At 40.4% G+C, this 23,141-nt stretch overlaps 3 protein-coding genes across 3 annotated transcripts; 1 reads left to right on the forward strand and 2 right to left on the reverse strand.

Annotated features, from left to right (window-relative positions):
* Positions 1-182: 182 nt before the first annotated feature.
* Positions 183-6,252, reverse strand: cdk2 (cyclin dependent kinase 2). Its single transcript, XM_023832984.2, has 7 exons — positions 5,840-6,252; positions 5,227-5,304; positions 4,921-5,041; positions 4,416-4,586; positions 3,958-4,059; positions 1,773-1,976; positions 183-1,481 (listed from the first exon to the last, which is right to left on the reverse strand). Exons 1-7 carry the CDS (start codon positions 5,953-5,955, stop codon positions 1,377-1,379), a joined length of 897 nt encoding a protein of 298 aa, XP_023688752.1. The 5' UTR covers positions 5,956-6,252; the 3' UTR covers positions 183-1,376.
* On the forward strand, positions 1,899-17,399 carry pmela (premelanosome protein a). The gene is made up of 15 exons (XM_023832923.2): positions 1,899-2,015; positions 8,651-8,707; positions 8,852-8,974; positions 9,274-9,457; positions 11,331-11,426; positions 12,187-12,333; positions 12,589-12,729; positions 12,887-13,048; positions 13,203-13,568; positions 13,705-14,349; positions 14,440-14,616; positions 14,723-14,822; positions 14,953-15,158; positions 15,401-15,491; positions 15,858-17,399. Exons 4-15 carry the CDS (start codon positions 9,400-9,402, stop codon positions 15,997-15,999), a joined length of 2,331 nt encoding a protein of 776 aa, XP_023688691.1. The 5' UTR covers positions 1,899-2,015; positions 8,651-8,707; positions 8,852-8,974; positions 9,274-9,399; the 3' UTR covers positions 16,000-17,399.
* A 1,487-nt stretch (positions 17,400-18,886) lies between these two features.
* On the reverse strand, positions 18,887-22,356 carry LOC111854703 (tubulin alpha-1B chain). The gene is made up of 4 exons (XM_023832953.2): positions 22,196-22,356; positions 20,467-20,689; positions 20,235-20,383; positions 18,887-20,152 (listed from the first exon to the last, which is right to left on the reverse strand). The coding sequence occupies exons 1-4, from the start codon at positions 22,196-22,198 to the stop codon at positions 19,172-19,174; spliced, it is 1,356 nt and encodes a 451-aa protein (XP_023688721.2). The 5' UTR covers positions 22,199-22,356; the 3' UTR covers positions 18,887-19,171.
* Between the last annotated feature and the right edge of the window lie 785 nt (positions 22,357-23,141).

The raw sequence follows: 23,141 nt of genomic DNA on the forward strand, positions 1-23,141 counted from the left end.
CTCGGACGTGAGCTGTACTAAAGAAGGTAATATACTAATATATACGGGACAACAGCTGAGGCTCATGAGTAACTGGGCGCCTCCTCAGATAACCAGCTTACAGCTTGGCCAAGCTTTTCCAGTCGTTCATTTCCTAGCGGTGTACAGGATCGTGTAAAGCATCTGGATCCTATCCAAGAAAGTAATTTGGTTATAACAAGTTTTATTTTACATTGTGTATTATGGCAATACAAATTTGCTCCAATAATAGTCACTACAGTTTACATAAAAGCTATTATGTTCACCATGGTTTTGTGGGACCCGCCAAATGACTTGCGTGGAAGTCTGCGTCAATAACACTCTGAACTGTTTATCAAAAAAGCAGGTTTAGGAATTACAAATTGTACAGAACACCGACAGGAGCCTTTTTTTTTTCTTTTTACAGTTTTTAAGCAGAGTCCGACTGCCGACGTCGAGTTTCGGTTATTCAAAAATGTCAACGGTCACGGCGTTGGCATGAACACGGTTTAGGCGGGTTAAGTAAAAAAAAAAAAAAAAAGCTCCAGATCTCAACAGCCTAAGCAAAGATACGGTCCTCTTTTCTCTATTGTGTTAAGTATTATGCAAAAACAGACAGCATATGAACATATGTCTGCATACCATACTGGAACAACATTGGAACAATAGCTTAATTTAGGATAATGCTTAAAAAGAGAACATAAACTGATTTTATTCCACCTTTTGAATATAAACCTATAATACGTACAAAAACTGTACAGGTGAACACATTTCATGAATGAGAAATGTACAATGTGTTGATTTTGTATGAAAAGATATACATTAGCTAGATGGTTTTCAAAACTTATTAAAACAAGAACTGGTTATTTCTGTGCCCACCCCACAAAGATATAACATTTACTGACATCTACACATCATAAAGCCAAGTACTAAAAGGGCAAAAAAACACTGATCAGCAATTTTCTAGGTAAATGACAAATACGGAGGATTGCTAAAATTAACCTTTTTGTCCCCCATTTACCAAATACAAATTTATTAACGGTACAAAAAAGGGCTGTGATTTTCTAATCCCAAGAAGTTATCCTTCCAAAGAGCATTTAGAACTGGGAGTTGTGGAACGTTAGATGGTCTATATGAGTTCTCTCCACTCAGTCTCAAAAGGTAAAATTATTGCTTGACTGAGACTTAAAACCAGAGATTCAAAATGGCAGCTAGAAATTAGCAGAAATTGAGTCGCTGTAAAAGAGCACCAATGTAGTCCATTGAATTCTGAAAGGGATAACACTCCACTTCTGAGCAGTTATAAAAAACAGCAGAGGGCATCCAGGTAATGCAGCACAGGCTCCTCCACTAACAAGTGTCCAATCTCTGCTGGTCTTTCAGAGTCGCAGGTGTGGAATCGGCATGGTCACGTCACGGAAGAACCGGTGGACTAAGGCATTTTTGGCAGAGATCCTCTTACTTGGGTCATAGTTAAGCATTTGCTTGAGAAAGAAAAAGAGGATATATCATACCTATATTGTTACTCCCAAAGTAGACAATACTGCATACTAAATTAAAAATTTGCTGACTGACTTACAAAGTGGACAATAGTGTTATACTCAATTTCACAGAATGCAAACAGAACTTAAATCTTTACCAGAAAACAATTCCTTATTGTAAAAAACAAACGTTCATGTAAAAATTACTTCAAGTTAATACAATGCATAACTGACATCTGAGATGTCAACATTTTATACTGATTAAAAAAAAACTATATTCCTCATGCAGCTTACCGCCAGCAGATCCCTTCCGTCTTCATCGAGTGGAGGAACCACTTTGGATAGCTCTTGTCGTGCCCATTTTGGGAAGGAGGGCTTGTAATCTGGCATGGACGTTACACCCGGCCAGGCCTCCTCATCAGGGGTTCCAAGAGTGCGGAAGATCCGAAAGAGCTGATCAATCTCTGAATCGCCTGGAAACAATGCCCTCCTTGTGACCTGGGGGATGAGATCAAGCACAGGCATATTGAGAAACAGGTAATAACCTGTAGCTAGACAGCACATCCTAAAACACTAAAACAAACCACACAGCTATCATGCAAGTAATGTTTATGCAAATCTGAAGTAATCTAATTTCGATGTTTTTAGCAGTAATCAAATTCAAGTTTTATCATCACGTGTTCTGAGGAAGACAGTGAAATTCTTGTACCACAGTTGCAGGGGCAGGGAAAAGTGCATAGTGGGTCAAAAAGGCAAACAACGGTGCAATAAACGACAAGCTACAAGTCAGTGCAATCATATGATGACCATGGTAGAAAAAAAGAGCTTGATTAGATTAATGAGTCACACCAAAAAGTTAGTTAAGTGATTCAAAAGTGAATGAACATAATTCATCTATTATTTCTTCCTCCAATGGAAGTAAAAAAAAATTGTTGAACAGGGAAGGCCAACTACATTTGCCTTACAAATGTTTAAAATAACTTGCATAAATTAATGCATCTTCTCAACCAATGCAGAAAAATTAATGCCAATTTGTGTTTTGTTGATGTCGTACATGGATCTTGAACAAGGATTTCCACCAAACACTAATCATGCTCGGTTCAATTCTTCCATGCACTTAACAAAAAAAAAAAACTGTTAACCATTCACTTTTCTGACTGAAGCATATTCTCCCATAGACTTAAGTTTGGCGTTGAACTCCACTCAAGCTAGACATGCACTTTCAGCGGAGTAACATAAAAATCTGGGCATCGTATGTTAATGACCCTTAACTCCATTCTGCCACTGACTTAAGTGCACTTTTCACTATGTGCTCTACAAGGCTGTCACACACCTCTACACAGCCAAACACAATACTGCAGTTTTCAGAAAACCCGAACATGTAACAAAAACGAAACTTTCCAACATGTATTATACATTTTGAAAATGTCACAATTCAAAAATAGATGAATAATTATTATTATTATATAAGGACTACATAACACAACAGTATTTAAGTATATACAAAATATATTATCATTAGGCATGGTTCAAGTGACATCTGACTGTGAACATGCCTAGTAGGTGAAATCAACTAGGCTAAATGACTGGTTGGTTAAAAAAAATTATCCATACATTTTAAAATGTGTAAAAAGTAGGTTCAAAGGAAGTACTGTGTCCTCACAGTCCTAAGCCATAATGCATGTATTTGCACTCCTGCAAAAGTGGGATAGACAGGGATCCCGTTGTCTTGATAAGTGGCAATTGTCCGACACTGAATGCATCACGTTTCCGGGTTTATCGTGAAGCGCTCAGTTTTATTCCGATCTGTCCTGCATTTTTGTACACATACATGTACTTCATGACCTAGTTGAGGGAACCCCAAGTGACGTACCTGAGCAGGACACTCGCTTAACTGGTAACCATATAACGGGATTTTACTGTATACCAACTGATTGTCTATTGTAGGTAAGTTGCAGTAAAGTTGAAAGATCAAAATAACACAAAACTAGATAAGATGTTTTTAAACCTTACAACTGCAATGGTGATGCCTATTCAAGGAAAATGGTTGAGGGATCATTAAATCAGAGCTATAACTTACACAATTTTAATATGGCTAATTCGTTCTCCTGAAAATGACTACATTTATGCATAGTAGGCTACTGGAATGCTTTCATTTTCAAAATGAAAATTTTCTGTGGATTTCAATTAGGCTCACAATAAAAATTAAATAGTCCATGTTCCACGTTTTACTTGTTGCCAAAATCATCAAGGGTGCAACACCCTTTAAATTAATTATAGGACCACACCTTCTTTTCGGTTAAGTGTGATGCACATGTCCACGCCGATGAGGGGAGAATACGCTTAATTGAAACGCATGTAACTATTTTTGTTTTTTTTTTTACTTTAGTACTTGATGGGAGAATTGACACCGCTGAGTTGTTGTACTGGTGACTACCCATCACCAAGGACACAACACAAAACGCTAATGAGCATTTACCATTTCAGCAAAAATACACCCTAGACTCCAGATATCGACTGCCGTGGAGTAGTATTTGCAGCCAAGGAGAATCTCTGGTGCTCGGTACCACAAAGTCACCACCTGCAACAGACAGATTGCCAGCAGATTTAACATCACTGCACAGAAAGGGCAGAAATCTATCCATGATTCTGGACTCATCCAAAAAAAAAAAACTTTTGCTGTGGCATTTACATTAGGGAGGAAAAAACGTTTTCCTGCATACAAAACTGTGCAGATTGACTAGGGCTGTCTAGTTTGGCAACATGACACTAATGGGATAGGGGCTGAGATTTACTCAATTCCCAAGTACAGAAATGAGGCACAATACATTCTGAAACTGTAAGCATCACTTAAACAACTAATCTGTTTAATAATGCCTTAATGCAAATATCTGAAATTATCTGTAATAGACAGTCCAGATATCTTTTGTTTCTCACCTCATGGGTGTAGGTGCGAACAGGTACCCCGAATGCCCTAGCCAGACCAAAATCAGCTAGCTTGATCTCCCCTTGGGCATTGATGAGGAGATTTTGGGGCTTAAGGTCACGGTGTAACACACGATGAGAATGGCAAAAAGCAAGTCCCTGCAGCAACTGGAAGAGGTAGCTCTGGAGAGAGAAAAATAATGATTATTCCTAATGTTACATTTTTGACTGTACTGTAAAAAAAACCACAGTTGCCTTTTGAAGTTTGAAAATAACAGACAGCAATATGCAACATGCAGCACCAAAAACCGAAATACACAACCTTCAGAGCATAACTCAACTTAACTTCATTACCAAATCACTGCTGACAACAGAAAGACACTTTACCATACTATAAGTCAAGCCTATATGTTGACTTGTTTACTATTCTAGAGCAAATCATCAGAAATGTGCTTACAACAACAATGAATCAGCTGACATTATTTTATTCTCCATATTTCATTTTCACGGTCCTCACCTTTACTAATGGGAGGGAAATGCCAGTAACTGAGGAAGAGTCCATGAACTTCTTCAGATCTTGATGAAGAAACTCGAATACCAGATAAAGTTTGTTTTCTGTGTGAATAACATCACGGAGTCTACAGGAAAGAATACTGGGAATGTAAGAACTGCATACGTAATGTAAAGAGTGTTTTAAAACATAAAGTCAACTCACAAAACAAACCCAAAGAACATCGCATTAGTCAATAATAACAAGGATTGCTTCTGTCATCGAGCAATAAGTTAATTAATGGGGGGAAAAAATCGTAACGCCGCCACTGACTTGACAATATTAGGATGGCTGAGCTCCTTCAGGAGGGAGATTTCTCTGATGGCAGTACTGGGAACTCCTTCCGTTTCTCTGAAACAAAACAAGGCTAATAACATCAACACTCCGCTTCTAACCCACCAGATGCACACATTGCTTGCGGTTTGTCCCCAAGTTAAGCTGAAAAGGGAAGCTATTCTGTAATGCACGCAAGTGAGACGGTAATTTGCTTCCCCCCTTAAAGGTTCCCCCCAGCGAAGTTTACTATTAAATCCAAGCGCTGGGCGCTTCTAAACTCAGACCCCGTGGCAGTAAAATGCCTCTAAAGTTGTTTAAGTTAACCCATCTTTCTTTCCAACTATACATTAGGCCGCTCGCTTAGCGCTTATAGACGAGGAACCTTATTACTGCCTAAAACCTGAGCTGGCTATACCCCACTTATACGACCACCATGATGAGCATCTAAAACAAAACTCAAAGAAGAAATAACTCTAAGACTTCCGTGCACTTCAATGCATTTTCAGTACAATTAGCCCGTTACAAACGTCTGCATAACTTGTCGATATCAACAAGCTGCCAATGAAACGGGCAGCACCGCCATTGGGAAGAGGACACGAGTCACACTCACGTGTCCAGCCTGATTTTCTTGAGAGCGACGGTCTCTCCGGTGACCTTGTTCTTGGCTTTGTACACCACCCCGTAGGTGCCCTCACCGATCTTCTCCACTTTCTGAAATGACTCCATGTCCCCGACAGCGGCTCGTGCGCTCCCCCCCCCCGCCTTTGCTTGCCGGTTTCCTTCCGCCCGCCGAGCAATCGAAGCACCACCGCTGCTCCTCCTCCTCCTCAGCCCAAAAAATATCTTCAAGATAATATCAAGATATTAGGGAACATTACATATGTATATGTTTTTAAAGTCACTTCTTCAGACATAGACACCGATCCTACTCAAAAACAGCAGAAACCGAATACTCCAGTTCCCGCGTTGATTTCACCACGCCCCTTGAATCAAGATTTGGGCAGTGACCCCCCCCCCATCCAGCCCCTCCGAGCTCGGGCATATTGTGATGGGGTTGGTTTTGTGGCGCTGCGACACGCCCATTCGGCCATAAACCAATAAAAGGATGCGGTTAATGATTAGCCCCGCCTACTAAAAATGAAAAGGCGGTTGTCTTTGCCACGAAAAGTTACTTGAGTGAAATACAGTATTGGCTGCTCCCGGGTACGAATCCTTCGATCCCCCTCGTCATCTTAAACACAAACCTTCACAATACTTGTAGAAATATGTCCCTACTGTCCACACTCAAATCTACGTCCTTGGCTACTTGATCTACAATATAGATCATATATTTTACCTTTAATGGAATTGTTTGTGGTTATATACTACGACTGTGTGATAGTCAACTGACAAAGCTTTTTGTGCATTTAGATCTGCTACGACTGGAAACAATGGTGGGGAATTTCTCTCAAAAGCCAAATTACTGGGAATTTGGAAGTCACAAGAGATTCTTGATCCTGCTTAATCGAAATGTTCTTGGAAATTCTCAAGATTGTGTAGCCTCGTTAAGTCTCTTTAGTTCAGTTTGTTCCAGTATCAAATAGATAGAAGAACTGAGATTTTACACAAAAAAGACGATCCACTCTTATACGGATAAGTGGAAGATGAATTATATGTAAATTAAAATAGCGTCACCTGGAATTCATTTATTTGACCTTATACCAATTTTGGTTTTAGCTTCCCTGTTACAGGGCACGTTATTTTATATTCCACTCGATCGTCCAAGATGTGATGTATAAAGCACATTTAAAATGTGAGCAAACATTTTATTGTCCTATCGAACTACTAAGATTATGTTTCGGTTTATCCATGTCATGTCACTGAAAGCCACTCACACTTCAAAGTGTCCTGCTATTTCCCTGTCTACATCATCTCAGGGCGACAGAATATGTTATTTTAGCATTATTTGTTCTATCTCGTAGGAATGGATCCTTTCCAGACCATTTCTAACATGTTTCAGGACCCGGAGCTTAAAATGGATGAATATGGAGATCATCCCAGACACTTTTATCATGTAATTTGGACACTAAACTCTCGTGCTATTGTTTTGACATTATTATTATCACTTAACCCATGTAGTCCTGTAATAGTGATATCGATTAACTGTAATTTATTACCTTTAAATAAAAAGTTTAATTGTGACATAAAGATCCACATTCAGGTAGACGATAAAGTTAAACTGGAAGGTGCCCTATGACAGATTATTTTTTAAACAGTTTGTGTTACAGTATTCGGAAGTTTTCATACATGCCACGCAGTATACAAAAGGGCATACTTAGTCTGTTTCTTTAGTTGGATTTAGCAGGCCATAAGCACATGAGTAGTCACATGAATTGCTTTGCCCGAAAAGGACATCCAAAGGGATGGGCTTACTATGGTCTCCCGCTGGAGTACAGTTACAAACAGACCCCTCTTTCACTGAAAATAAGTAGTCTTGCCTTATGCCTTACAAGGCACCCATTCAGTTGTTAGCATTTGTTATTCTTTGGTTTGAATTACAGAATTCCAGACCACGGAATATTATCAAACTATAATAATTATATCAAAAAATAAAGTGACACATTTTAATTAGTATGTTTTTGATGCTTGCTACTTGAAATAGGACCAGATATTGAATTTAGCTAATGTTGAAATAACGTATTATTAGTTATGTCTTCTGAAAGATGTAGTTAATTTGTGTGTAGACATTAGAAGGGCTTGAGTTTAATGGAATGCAATGAGCTGTCGGGAGATTAAGCGATGGCCCAGGGGGGAAGTGAGGCTGTGTGTGCTGTAGAACAGGCAGAGTAAAGAATAAATGGGCCCCATTGATCTGCCTTCTTAAAGCATTGTCTTGTGACCCCCCCTTGCATAGCTTTGGGGTCTTTCACAAGTACGGCAGGCCAACATTTGGCGTACATGACTGTCTTCCCTTTCTCATCACGCAAGTCACTCTGCTATCATCCCCCTTTGTCACAACGTTCCCACACCAGAGAATGGGTGCAAATAATGAAAGGGCTGTTTCTCTGCTCATGGTGCTTCGCGTCATAAGTGGCAGTCAATCAGCTTCCACCGTATATCTCCTACATTTGTGCCCTTCTTCCAACAAGTTGTCTCTTTCCTTGTCCAAACTGAATTTTTCATCTAACAGAAATAAAAGCACCATAAAACATTGTTTAAAATGTTGTCTCTTTTATTGTAATGTGAGTTTTTTATATGCATAATTTATATATAATCTAGATACATAAAAATTTGTGTTTTCTTATTTGGGTAGCATGGTGATGTGTATTTAAAATTTGCATGATTCTATGTGTTTTCTGTGTTTCCTCCTGCAATCAAATTAACTGGTATTTCTAAATTGTCCATAATATTAATTTTCTGTGATTGAATGATCTCCTGTCAGAGTCCTGCAATCCCTGGAATGGACTTCCAGGCCTCCACACCCTCTGACTGCGTGACTGTAAGTTGGGTGGATGATTGTTTTATTACTCATTTGAAAATAAAAATCAATGTCTTTATTGTGTTCAGTTTGTTGCATTTCAACATCCATCCATCCATCCATCCATTCATCCATCTATTTTCTGTTCCCACTTGTCTTATTCAGGAACACGGGCCGGGAGCCTATCCGAGACGCTATGGAAACATGGCAGGGAATAACCCTGGATGAGGTGTCACCCATTGCAACATTTCAACATTCATATATTCAGTATTGTACTGAAATGCTAGTGTGAGTTTAAAATGCTAAAAATATGAATTCGGGGTAGTTTGTGCCAACATACTGATATTTTTTGGTTTCATAAAATATTTTATAATTGTTTAGCCAACTATACTTTTAATTTTATCCATTTTAGTAGGACGTTTTGAGTTTTAGGCTAGTTATCATTTAATGGTGTAATTTCTATACGTGACAAATAATCTTTGTGGTATTTTACCCCCAAGTAACCATAGGGGTAGGAAGTACCTTGTTGAAGGCATCATGTGATGTCAGTAGTGAGGGGCAAGTTTATGCTAATTAATACTTTGCAGATCTTTTAAAGAGGACCTCGGCGATTATATCAGTCACTTGAGGGGTTTTGGTAAGGTGCTGAAATGCAGAAAAGGGAAACTATTTCATCTGATAATTAGAAACATTAAGGCACAAAAACCCAGAAAATGAGGACCTTTCTTGCTGCTGTCACATTTGCTTGCATCTTGTCATCAGCTGCAGCAAGTAAGTAAAGCTTAACTGTAATATGCCTGTCTTCATATATTTAGGGACTGCAGATGAATTGGAAAGGGAAAAGTCAGAGAAGTATTTTATTGATGAATCTAAATGCCAAGCATATGAGTAAACAGGCTAACAATATGAAAATGATGGTATGGGAATGCTAGGTCCAGTCATAGAATGCGATATTTCAGTAGCTGAGTAAATTGCTTATAAACTGCTTATAAACCATTGCAAAGTATAAGGTCAATTTGCTATGATGTTTAATTGGATTCAGTAAATTAATGCTTAATATAATATTGACAATTAAGTAATGAAATTAAATGTTATATGATCAGAGGAACAAATGCTTTGTATTTTAGGTTGTAAAGACAAATGGTAAATGGAAGATCATTTTGGTTTGTTATTCCTGAGTAAATGTGAATCTTACTAAACAGAAAGGTTGAGTGATTTATATTCGATTAGCTTATATTTCAATGGTAAGGTTCTGTACATGCAGTAAATGTCACATATCCATGGACTGGATTTGAATCCAGAGTGGTGGTTCAATTTGTCTGTCTGTCTTTTTAGGAAATTGCCCCTTCAATTATCTTAGTAACTGTGTGTTGTGAGATCAATAGATTAAACAGGTTTCAGTATGCAGTATTAATATGAAAAAAACAATTATGTACTGAAATAGTATTATTTGACGAAAAGTCACTGAGATATATATATATCATGGCTGAGTGCAATAATAATAATTTGTGCAATAATAAAAGATGTTTGTGAAAACCATAAAAGCATATAAGTTTTCCTATCCTATGTGTCTGGGCATTTCAATGTGCTTTAGCTTTGTATGATAATCCAGCAGCTGGAGGTCTTACTGATAGCTAACTGTTGAGCTGTTGCTACTCTACTGAACCAACATACCATATATTAATTGTGGCATTTACAAGACATTTAATGTTTGCATATTGTAAAATATATGCATATTAGAAGTGTAAAAAAATAAGATGTAGGTACTAATTAATCACTACAGTACTAATACTGAGTATTGTAACAGGTTATGATTTCTGTTTATTATATAGTATGACCACAACAATGGCAGCTGTTGGGGCTGAAAGGAGGAAAGGAAAAAATATGTTCAATCTGTTTTGCATGAGGGACGGATGGGTAATTCTCACAGAAATGTTCAGTAGGAGGTCAGGACACACATCAGAAAGTCACATCCCCCTAATGTTAAATATGTAAATATCCATAGGTATTTTTTCTTTGCATCATTTTAGTTTTTATTTTCAGGTGTTTTTGTACATATAAAAGGTTCCGACTCATTCTGATTAGAACATTGAACATTTTTATTTTGATTATTTTATCATCCCTTGGCCCCCCATAATTAATTATGCAAGTGGGGCCACACAGATTAGCATCCTCAGGACTCTGAGATTCCTGTAGAGACCTTCACCCTTACCAGAATCAGGATTATGGCTGCCTACTCTCAGCTGATAATCACATGAAAGGGATTAAGGGCGATTGTTAGGGATCATGTGACTCTCACAGGTTAGGATCTCTGGAATAGCATACTGTATGTGCTAGCCTATGTGCTGGTAGCACACACACACACACACACAGAGACACAAACACGCAGCTTCTTCAGATCAAATAACTGTATAAAATAAATGGGAGCAGCTTGAGAACAGTGAGCATATATTGTTTGGCATCCAGATCACAATTTACTATTAGCCTTTCTGCAACATTCTTTGCAGAGTTCTCTCTTAAAAAACAATGGTCTTTTAACGAATGCTTAAGAATAGCTTATTGGACTTTCTGAAGCAGTATACTCATGTTAGTGGAGTTCAAATACGACTAATCTGATTTTTTTGTGTTATTCTTGTTCTTTTAGGAACTAAAACCAGTTTTACACGCTATCGATCCTGGAATTCACGGGTGTACCCAGTGTGGAAAAATGGGGACTCTCGCTACAAAGACTGCTGGAAAGGTGTATTTTCACATATTACAATATAAATTACAGATCAGACTCTGTCGTTGTCATGTTTTTATCTTATAGCGGCTGGATGCTATTACAAAAAAAAATCAGCGATGGCTGAGTGATCTGTAATTGCCTCATATTTTGATTGGGAAAATCACCCTTTGCTTCCCATTTCCCTTGTGCCATCCACAGTCATGGAGATTTTAAAACATGAATGTATGTCTTAAGGCAGCTTGACACCCAGTTTGGGTTACATTCTTTCCAGTACAGTATGCATAATGCAATAGGGCACGCCTTGCTGCAGTCCTGATTGGATAAGCAGTTCAAGAAGGTGGATGAATGGAAGTTAATATTTGATTACTTTACCCCCCCCCCCCCCCCCCCCATATATAATAGTTGATATCTATTTAGCATGCTTTATGGGTTATCAGTATGCCTTGAGTCCAAATGGTTGTAAATTCAATTAGCAATTTAGTCATAATAAATGCTACAGTTTTCCAAAAACTGTAAAATTCCAAAACTGCTGAAATGGGGAATGACTTTGTAATCCCTGACCCAGTCAATGAATGTTTCATATTGTCTGAAAGCTGCTGCTCCCTGTTTCTAGAATTTTCTCCAGGATCAACAACGTTCAAAAATCTCCCCCCAGAATCAATGAAATGTATCTAGTTTAATTTAATCAAATCTAATTTCAATCTAATTTCCACAAAAACATGATCTTAAGGGAATTATTCTTCCATATTATTTGCTTTGTCATCTTTTCAACCAGGTGGCGAGGTGACATTTGATATCAAGAATGACTCACCCACCATATCTGGTGCCAAGGTCATCTTCAACATTGACATACGTTTCCCACAGAACCAGACTGTGCAGCCTGACGGACAGGTTGTGTGGGCTCAGAACTGTACGATTAATGGTGAGAACAAGGGTCACGTTGACCTTATTTATGTTGATGTACTACTCTGTTTTTGTTGAATCCAAGCCTGTTTTTAGTATGCGCTCCATTGCTAGGTGGGCATATAGTGTTTTTGTCACTATAACAAACACAACATATTCAATTCCCAGCTGTATTTTGTCAACTCATGAGGAAAATATGTTTTTGCTGGACTTGTTGTGTTTCTCCATGCAAACCCAACATACTGATGACCAGGGGCTGGGTCTTTTGCTGCAGGGACACAGTACCGTCAGGGACAGCCTGTGTACCCAGAGCGAAACACCACTGGGGAGTGGAGTGGAGTCTTTCCCGATGGCACTCCCTTTACAAAAGTTTCAGAGAAGAAGCCCCGCTATGTGTTTGTCTGGAAAACCTGGGGTAAGCTGCTGCTTTTCTGTTTTCTTTTTGAAGGATCCTAAATGCATCTTCTGCCCACCACAAATCCTGAGGTTCCTGTGTGTTCAGCTCGTCTGGCTATGAGGGAGAAGAGGGTTTCCTTTCCCCTCACATTATCTCGTGGGCTTTATTGTCCCAGGGCGTTACTGGCAAGTGGCCGATGGTCCCTCCTCCTTCCTGATGATTGGCACAGACAACATTGCCCAGGGGTCATACAACATGGAGGTTGTCATCTATCACTGCCGTGGCAAGGACAAATTCATTCCCCTGGGCTACGGCATCACACAGTTTTCCATCACAGGTAGGCCAGACAAGAGTTTGATTGGACAGAACATGACCTAGTAGACATCAAAAGTACTATTCCTTATGACACTGCACATTTGTCAGAGTTGGAGAATTATATTTGTAGTATTGTAGAACATGCCCTCCTGAAATCTGTTCCCCACTCTGCCTAGATCAAATCCCCTTCACAGTATCACTTGCACAAGTGAATGATGTCAATCAGGCAGATCAGAGCTTCATTCAGAATCGTGCCATCGCCTTCACGGTCAACCTGCATGACCCCAGCCAGTACTTAAAGGACTCCGATGTCACCTTCACCTGGAACTTCGGCGACAGCAGTGGCACGTTGATCTCCAGGGAACTCAGTGTCACTCACACATACGTCTCCAGTGGCTTTTTCCAGCCTCAGGTGGTCCTACAGGCATCCATTGCCAATGCTGGTTGCTCCACCCCAGGTGATGCCCCTACCCCTGCTAACCCCACTGCTGCCCTGGTCACCTCTCAGCCCTCTGCGCCTATAGCAGAGCAAACCACCACTGGTGAGAACTTAAGAACACTTGCCTATCACTGGTGACACAGGAATCCACTAAGGAATTACTCCATCCAACCCATAGTAAATTTGAAGAATACATCAAATAAATATGCTGCTTAGAAGTGTTTCCTCTGTGTTTTCAGGAGACTCCACCGAACCATCTACAGTTCCAGTTATTATAGCTTCCACAGCTGATGGAGCTGATATGACAGTGAATCCTCCTGACCCCACACAGCAGGCTAATGACATCGGCCTAGCTGTGGATGTCACTGAGCCTGTCCCTGTCAACGACATCATCCTGGGTGCATCTGTGCAGCCCTCCGAAGTAGAAGCGGACGAGGGCGTGGCTGCCTTGCCTGAATCAGCAGCTGTAGACCCTTCTCTTCCAGCTGCAGATGATGTCACCAATCTAGCTGCCGCAGACATCAACGGTGATGCTGTTCCAGCTGCTGAGGAAGCCCAGACTGCACCTCCTGCTCCAGCTGTTGAAGTTGCAACCCCGGCTGGTGCGATTGACACAATTGCCATTGACGACGCAGCCTCTGCAGCCCCAGTTGTTGAAAATTTGCCAGTCACCGTCACCCTAGACGAGCCAGCTAACACTGCCGCCCCTGTGGGCGGAGATGGCATTACAGTCAATGCTGAAAATGCTGCTGTGGAGATCCTCCAGGCAGACAGTGCAGAGCCTGCCATTCCCTCTGCCTCAGTTTCAGCTGTTGTGGTGGCAGCAGCCTCTGTCACTGCCTCAACAGTGTCTGAGACATCGAGGTTAGAACTGGAGGCAGCAGGTAATACGCACTCAAAACACCTCTTTGTTGGTTTTTTACCATACTGTAGTCAATAGCATCATAGCATTATGCAAACACTGTACTCATCAGCAGAGGCAACAGCAGCAGCTGAAGTGGCCAATGGGGTGGAGGCAGCAGTAGAGACAGGCACTGCAGTGGCTCCAGTGCCAGTGGTGGTCGCCAAACGGCAGGCCCCAGAAATGCCTACAGATAACAGCTGTGTCATTTACCGCTATGGCTCCTTTGCTGTCAATCTAGATATTATTCGTAAGTCAGTCTCCATCCCATTCAGCTTTTTGCATTGGATTCACCCTCATCTTCCTCTAACACTATCTGTCTCTCTCTCTCTCTTTCTCTGTCTCCTCCTTTCCAGAGGGGATCGAAAGCGTGGAGATTGTGCAGGTGGCCAACGTTGCGACAATGAGTGCGATTGAGCAGAATGCTGTAGATCTTACTGTTACCTGCCAAGGGAGGTGAGACCCCAAAGCCGCTCTACTACCACAATAAAACATCTCAGAAGTCCCAGCCATCTATCATCTTGTCATATTAACTCCATCTCATGCTCAGTTCTTTAACATATGTATATTAATACCACCTGACCAGCCTGCCGAACGAGGTCTGCACTGTGGTGTCGGATGCAGACTGCATCACGCCAATGCAGACGGAATGCAGCGCGGTGACTCCCTCCCCAGAGTGCCAGCTGATTTTACGTCAGTTCTTCAACGATTCCGGTGTTTTCTGCATTAACGTGTCCATGACCAACGACGTCAGCCTGGCCGTTACTAGCACCAGAGTCAGCGTAACAGTAGGTATGTGCCCACACTAAGAGAAAACAGCATTATTTATTCTTTATGTCTATTGGGGGACACTGGGAAATAATGGTCTTGCAACATGGGAGTTCATTAGTAGATGAACAGATCTGGTAATGTGAAGAACGAGCTGTCAACCAAAACACCAAGCGTAGTCTGAACTGAGTGTGGGTCAGGGTTGAGAGCCTACTCTCCAGGGTATTGCTGCCAAAACTGTGTCTGACATTTTGTGTCATGTACAGACCCCAACCCCTCCTCTGCTGGCACATTGGCGATGGTCCTGGGGGTCATGATCTTGGCTTTTGCGGTTGGTGCAGTAGCAATCACATACAGGTGATTCATCTATTCCCACAATGCCTTGCCATGTCATTCGACTTTATCCGTGCTGTGTTGTGCCATGTTATGCTACCCTGACATAACAATTTTTTGATACAGTAATCTAATGTTCTTTAACGTTATAGAATCAGTTACAAAGGGTCAGTAGGTAGCATAGTGCTAAACACAGAATTTTAAAATGGTTATATCTTTGTTGTAGTATCCTAAATAAAGGTATTTGAAGATAATTATCCAGCTGTAAAGCTGAGTAAAAATCCAGCAAAATTAGGTCATAGTTAGGCTGCTATCTTCAATATAGATAAATATCTGTAGAATAGGCATGCTTTGAGGTCATGTGATGATGAGTGGATTTGTACTAACCAGGCGCTCCAAGGAGTACCACCCACTCAGGCAAGATACACTGGAAAGCTCTGGAAGGATCTCGGTGCCCATGCTCCTGTGGAACCTGCTGAGCCGACAGACATCCGGGGAAAGTCGGCCTCTTCTTCAGGGAGGGGTGGTGTGAACTGGGTCAGAACACACACTGCAGCTATTACTAACGGGCCTATTACATGCACACACCATTATACACACAAATGATCTTTCGTGATTTTATTATACACACAGTGTCACTTACAAACCTTTATGGAAAAAGCATATTAAGTCAGGAAATTGAACAAAATGTTTTTGTCTCTTAACCTAATCGAAGCACCAGAAAACAAGTGATTACAATTTTATTAATACTGCATGTGAAAAAAAATTTGACACAAAACCAGGGTTAACATTAAACATACATTAAATATGTACAAGGGAGACCCAGTGACCTTTAACACTTTGTTTTCCTGAGCATGGCTGGGTATAAGTGTACAGCTCTGTGCTTGTACCACTGTCCACAGGCGTTTGCAGTGACGTGCAGTGCCCTTTCTGTAGGTATGCTTTGCATGAGTCATTATAATCAAAGTTTAATGCTTTATATGGAGCAGGAAGTGTTTCAAGCAATGTTTTTTATAGTCTTTAACAGAGCAATATTTGTGGAAAATAGAAATAGAAAATACCCATAATACATAGCCTTTTGTAAACATTTTCTGTACCCTCAACAAACTTATACCTTCATTATGTTGGAAAAAAAGTCCTCTGTTTTGGGAACTGGAGGCCATATTGAGTTTCAGTGCAGCACTAGTTTGGTAACAGGATCCAGTAGCGATCTAGAGTGTATTGAACTGTTCTGCTGCTCCGCCTCTCTAATCCTTCTTCTGAAGGAGAGAAAGCAATTATTTTCCATCCCAGTAATTGAATCTAATCAGCAACAAATTTGTGGAACATAAAATGTTTGAGGTATGGACCAAAACTTTTACATCAATTACATCTTTTTTATTTGCATTAACAAGAATACATTTGAAGGGTATTTTCAAAAATACTCAAGAAAAGCAAATCAGCTTGTAGGACTGCTTATTTTGGCCACATGGGGGCGTACTTTCCTAGACAAAAATATAAAATATTCATTCCTAATACATATAACTATATTCTGAAATACATAAAGTTATCACAGGTATGAACTGATACATCATCATTAAATTTGTTAACACTAATCAAGGCTGGAGTCAGCTTTTGTAATTGTCTGGTGCTTCAAGTACATGAATATTTTAGTAGACATTACATTCTTCACAAACACCTGCAGTATTTGAAGCAACAGGAAAATTCAACAAATAAAAATAAAAAACAATATTTCAGTAAAAACTGTGTTTCTTAATCTAGCAATTGATACAGCTTTATTGTTAAGTTTCCTAACAGCACAAAAAGCACTGACAAACTGACCAGGCATTTACACTTGACGTTCTTATTGTATGTCGTGTTTCTATTTTATTGTGTATGCCATATCTTTTTGTTATAGAAATTTTACACTCATAAAAAACTTCATTATTCAAACTTGTCTCTTTTCATATAATTGAAAGCACTGCTGCCATACATTCCTCAGCTATGCTGCTCCACATTAATGAAAGGTTTGTGTTACCTTGTGTGAAAGAAACAGATGCAGACATATTGCACACAGATTTTTTACTCTCTGCCATTCTGCATTCAAAGCTATTACTTCCTGTAAATTTTGATGGAACACTGTTAAAACAAGTGGAAGATAAAGAAATCTGTTTCTATTAATGACTTATAGGCATTTGTATATGAATGTTAGCAAATGTTACAAAGTTAATCTTCCAATCTATGTTTTAATATAGTTGAATGTGATTCTAAGAAGTCATACAATAATATGAACTTTCTATCTTAATCAGAATGATTACTTCTGTATACATGCAGGATAATCATTTTAAACACATCACATATCAAAAAGCTTACCACAGTCCTTATTTCTCATTCATATTATTCTTGAGCCTATTAATAGTTTAGACCTTAACAAAAAGTAAATAGTTTTATCTTCCAGAGGAGTTAACATTGAAGGGTTACTAAAATCATCTGTCATGCATAATTTGCCTGTATTTCCCTCATTTTGTTTCATAGCACAAATTTGACATTTTTGAGTTATTACACTAAATACTTCATATGTAATTCAGTTACAGAATTGGAGCTTGGCAGTCCAACTGAAAGGATCATAATCTAAAGTTAACAAGAGTCCCCTTATTTTTTCCATAAGATGTACTCTGCTAATTTTGATAAAAGGCCTACAATGAGCATTTTTGGTTATAGTGCATACTTTATCTTAACTGAGATTTATGGTTCCATTTCTGATTTGAATAGACAGCCAAATGCAGTTTCCAGTCCAGACACCTTTGGTAGTTCAACGTCATATCAAACATATGAATGAATAAGCCTTACATGTATCTGCCTATTCAAATGCTCTGGAAAATCAACTGCAAATTATTTAGATAATGGAAAACCCCAATTAAATAAATTCCTGTCTAAATGAGAAGATTGAAATATGGAACTCAGTATGCATTAAAATTTGCCTATCCGGAAAGTGTAAAAGGTTGACCTAATCTTTAAGGGTCATCTCCATTTCCCTACGTCACTGTAGCATAGCTTTAAGTCTCTGTGGCCAGTAGAGGGATGCAGGACTAAGATTTGCATAGTCATGGGTGGGGCACGAATAAGGCAGTCAAATAACTGTTCTTCACTTCCTGTGAATAACTGCCCGCAATCTGTTTAACGCATAAAGAAACACTTCATTCATTGGGGAAACAATCTATACTGTCTAGAATGAACAAGGAAAGTCTGATTGTAAGATGTCAACTATGCAAATATGGCCAGCAATGACAAAAAGCACTTATACATGATAGCAGATCTGGTTCCAGGCTGAAGAGTTTAATTATATGTGTAAATCCACAACTGATTTGTGGTGCTTTTCATGTTTGCAAGGCAGAATGTAAACACAGATGCAGATATTAAATAAAAATCTAGAAATGAGATTCAATTTAATAATTTATTGCATATCAGTCAAAAGAAAACTACAAAAATAACACATGAAATAAGTACCAGATTTAAGTATCAGAATGGTTGGCTATTATTGGAGATTACAACACCAGACACAAGCACAGTATTTTGTTTACAATTTAGGTGTCACAAGTCAACAAATACTCGTGTGATAGTACTTGGTAGTAATACTCTAAACTAATAAGAAATGCCAAGGTATGTAAACTTCTGACCAATAACAAGCATGCTTGAGATGTACTAAAGCAGAAAGCCAGTCACCCTTAGTACTCCTCTCCTTCCTCCTCACCTTCACCCTCAATTGAATCAACACCCACTTCCTCATAATCCTTCTCCAGGGCTGCCATATCCTCCCTAGCTTCAGAGAACTCTCCTTCCTCCATACCCTCTCCCACATACCAGTGCACAAAGGCTCGCTTGGCATACATCAGATCAAACTTGTGATCTAGGCGAGCCCAGGCCTCTGCAATAGCAGTGGTGTTGCTCAGCATGCATACAGCCCTCTGAACCTTGGCCAGATCTCCACCTGGAACCACAGTAGGAGGCTGATAATTGATGCCAACCTTGAAACCAGTGGGGCACCAGTCAACAAACTGGATGGTGCGCTTGGTCTTGATGGTGGCAATGGCTGCATTGACATCTTTGGGTACCACGTCACCACGGTACAACAAGCAACAGGCCATGTACTTGCCGTGGCGAGGGTCACATTTGACCATCTGATTGGCCGGCTCAAAGCAGGCATTTGTGATCTCAGCTACAGAAAGCTGCTCATGGTATGCCTTCTCCGCAGAGATAACTGGAGCATAAGTAGCTAGAGGGAAGTGGATACGAGGGTAGGGCACCAAGTTGGTCTGGAATTCTGTCAAATCAACATTGAGGGCACCATCAAATCGCAGGGAAGCAGTGATGGAGGACACAATCTGGCTAATCAACCTGTTGAGGTTGGTGTAGGTTGGACGCTCGATGTCGAGATTCCTTCGACAGATGTCATAAATGGCCTCGTTATCAACCATGAAGGCACAGTCAGAGTGCTCTAGGGTGGTGTGGGTGGTTAGAATAGAGTTGTAGGGCTCCACTACAGCCGTGGACACTTGAGGGGCAGGGTAGATGGAGAATTCCAGTTTGGACTTCTTGCCGTAGTCAACAGACAGGCGTTCCATCAGCAAGGAGGTAAAACCAGAACCGGTACCACCTCCAAAGCTGTGGAACACCAGAAATCCTTGGAGACCTGTGCACTGGTCAGCCTGGAGAAAGTGAAAGAAGAGATCTGAGTAAAAACTTGAGGGGGGGAACTAGAACAGAGTAAATATGGTATAGGACTCTCACCAGTTTGCGGATCCTGTCCAAAACCAGGTCGATGATCTCTTTGCCGATGGTATAATGCCCACGGGCGTAGTTGTTGGCAGCATCTTCTTTGCCAGTGATGAGCTGCTCAGGGTGGAACAGCTGCCGGTAGGTCCCAGTACGTACCTCATCTGAGAAGGAACAAACTTAATCATTAGCAAAGAGGCAAAGTTGGGTTCTGCGCTGACTCAATGGGCCCAGGAAGAGAGCTTACCAATAACCGTGGGCTCCAGATCCACAAAGACAGCCCTGGGCACATGCTTCCCAGCTCCCGTCTCACTGAAGAAGGTGTTGAAGGAGTCATCCCCTCCTCCGATGGTCTTGTCACTGGGCATCTGCCCATCCGGCTGGATCCCATGCTCAAGGCAGTAGAGCTCCCAGCAGGCATTGCCAATCTGGACACCAGCCTGGCCAACGTGGATGGAGATGCACTCACGCTGGAGGAAAACAGAAAATTTGAATTAGTTTCCTCATCAAATTAAAAGCATATGATGATAACCCTGAAGAAACTGGTCATTTTCACGGCTTACTTTTAGAAGCTTTGGAAACACTGAGAATGACCTTCACTGTGACTAAAATGTCAGCCAGCACATCCCACCCCATTCCTTTTAGTGTAAAAAAAATCCACTTAATATAAATCATTCCATTGTAAATGTTACACTGCAACCACTTGATTTTGCCATTAGGAAGGTGTACCACACAAATAAGGCCGAGACTAAGTAAATGAATGACTAGTAAATTTTTCCAGGAGGCACCGCCCTGTTCTGCAGAGAAATAAACCCGCAACATTCAAAGGCTAATTATGGAGCCATTCTTCCCTCATATAAAAATGATTTTCCAGTAACAGAACAGAACATTGATAGGGCACGCAGTTTTGATTTACAGGGACGCCTGTCCACATTACTGCACTATTACTGACGACGGATATCGCGGCATTCCTCGGTTTCCCGTTATAATTTCGAAAGCCAAACATCAACGCGTTCCTTTTAATACCCTAGAGTAAACACTTAGATATTCAGCGGTTTGATATAATTATTATATCCCGCTATTCGCGTATTAGACCACATTTTAGAGTCGAGGGCATATTATCCCAACTGGAAGACAGAAGGGTGGGGCAAAATTTCATCAGCTGCTGACACAATAAACGTGAACCCCGTATGGCCCTTTGTCTCTCAGTCGCGAAAAACTAGATATTTATGTACAAATGATGCAATATTTTATACGCCACACTGCAGAGTGTGAGTCTGCATGAAGGTGCCCCTCCACGCTTTCCGCGCGTTGAAGAAAAGCTTTATTCGCTGTAATCCACGATTACGAGACAAGAATGTCATATCGCCACCCAGTGATCCGCGAAATACGGGGTGGGAAATCACCATACAAAGAAAGAGCAGGCGACAATCGTTTCGGGAAAGACTTCCCGCTAAAAATGCAGACAACGTGCACCGACAGCCACGCGGACCCCAATCGAACCAAGTCCTGATTTCAGACTGGTGGCTTTTCTTCCCTTATATTATATATGTGTATGTGTGGTGTGTATGTGTATGATATGGAACCCGCTTGTGCAGCACGTGAGAGATTATCTCGAAGGTTCTACATCTAGTCCCACTACTATACGTACAAACACACACACGAAAACGTTGTTTAAAAAAATAGTTACACTAATAAAAATTCACAATTACTACGAAGATGCAGACTAGAGGAGAAAAAACGCTCGTTTACTCCTGACCCGCCAAAATGCGCACAGGATATTTTGTGCATCATCTACGCCGCAGTTACAGCTTTGCTGTAATTAATCCTGCCCTAATATTACGGTTTATCGTTTTTTTTATCTTATTAAAATTTAAAGACAGGAAGCCATACTGTACTGCCACGTATTAATTCAACACAAGGGATGTATTAAATATATGAAGTGGGACAACTACATAAAACATTAAATTACTCACCATGTTTCCGGGGGTTTATATTGCTTAAAGTAATAATATAAAAAAAGAAACGACCGTTTCTTTGACTTTTTCTGCAAAATAAAATAACGTTACTTTACCCGACGGCTAAGGGTCGACGTAGTAACTAGTGAAAAGCGTTGTGATGCTTTGTCGTTTATACTGCCGCATTGTGGGCGGAGCCCGCATACATTAATACATTAAGGGTGTGGCCAGGTCGCAAACGTGACGTGAAAATCAGCACATTGGCTAATCTATAAGCAACTGCTGGATTTTTTTTATTCTTTATTAAACCGGCTGTCAGAAGACTTATTTGCTTTACTCGGTGTATTTCTGTCATTTGTACTCTCTGTACAGCAGGCTGCAAAGGATTAATACCAAGCAGGAGACGTTCGCCATTTAAAATGTGACATGTTTATAAGAGGAAGGGTTTAAATCCTACGGTTTCAGGACTCTCCACCAAGCACTGAGGTTAGCTAATAACTTAACACGACAGGGAAACAAAGATGTCTGGTTATGAGCTATATGTACATTATCTGCGAGTGTCGACAATCAAATATTGACCCTCTGTCTAAGCATAAAGTTTCCGCTGAAATGAGACAAAGGAGATAATCACTTATAAAGTACACGGTGGAGTCATCGCTCTTATCTTTTTATATTTACATTTTAAAATGTAAAACAGATCAGCGGGGTCGCCGAGTGCTGAGGACTGTAGTACGCAAACGTCGCCCACGCTCTATTGACTGGATAACTGCGGAAAGCCAGACTTCCTCTGGGATTAACCCCAGCACAAAAAATGCGCTTCCATGGCCGAGCAGCTGCATGCAAGCCTCATATCACCAAGTGCAATTCCAATTAAGCGTTTGATGGAGTGATGTAAAGCATGCTGCCACTGGACTCTGGAGTTCTGTGGAGTGACGGGCTAGGTTTCTCTGTCTGGGCGAGTCTG

The sequence above is a fragment of the Paramormyrops kingsleyae genome, chromosome 8, assembly GCF_048594095.1.
Source record: "Paramormyrops kingsleyae isolate MSU_618 chromosome 8, PKINGS_0.4, whole genome shotgun sequence".
In the NCBI taxonomy this organism is placed as follows: domain Eukaryota; kingdom Metazoa; phylum Chordata; class Actinopteri; order Osteoglossiformes; family Mormyridae; genus Paramormyrops; species Paramormyrops kingsleyae.

Coding starts and splice junctions, on each gene's coding strand:
- cdk2 (XM_023832984.2), bottom strand. CDS start 5,955: ATGGAGTCATTTCAGAAAGTGGAGAAGATCGGTGAGGGCACCTACGGG. Junction 5,305..5,839: donor AAGAAAATCAGGCTGGACAC/GTGAGTGTGACT, acceptor GTTTTGTTTCAG/AGAAACGGAAGGAGTTCCCA. Junction 4,587..4,920: donor TTTCCCTCCCATTAGTAAAG/GTGAGGACCGTG, acceptor TTCTCTCTCCAG/AGCTACCTCTTCCAGTTGCT.
- pmela (XM_023832923.2), top strand. CDS start 9,400: ATGAGGACCTTTCTTGCTGCTGTCACATTTGCTTGCATCTTGTCATCA. Junction 12,730..12,886: donor GTTTGTCTGGAAAACCTGGG/GTAAGCTGCTGC, acceptor TTATTGTCCCAG/GGCGTTACTGGCAAGTGGCC. Junction 14,350..14,439: donor GTTAGAACTGGAGGCAGCAG/GTAATACGCACT, acceptor TGTACTCATCAG/CAGAGGCAACAGCAGCAGCT.
- LOC111854703 (XM_023832953.2), bottom strand. Junction 20,384..20,466: donor TCTGGAGCCCACGGTTATTG/GTAAGCTCTCTT, acceptor GTTCCTTCTCAG/ATGAGGTACGTACTGGGACC. Junction 20,153..20,234: donor TGGACAGGATCCGCAAACTG/GTGAGAGTCCTA, acceptor CACTTTCTCCAG/GCTGACCAGTGCACAGGTCT.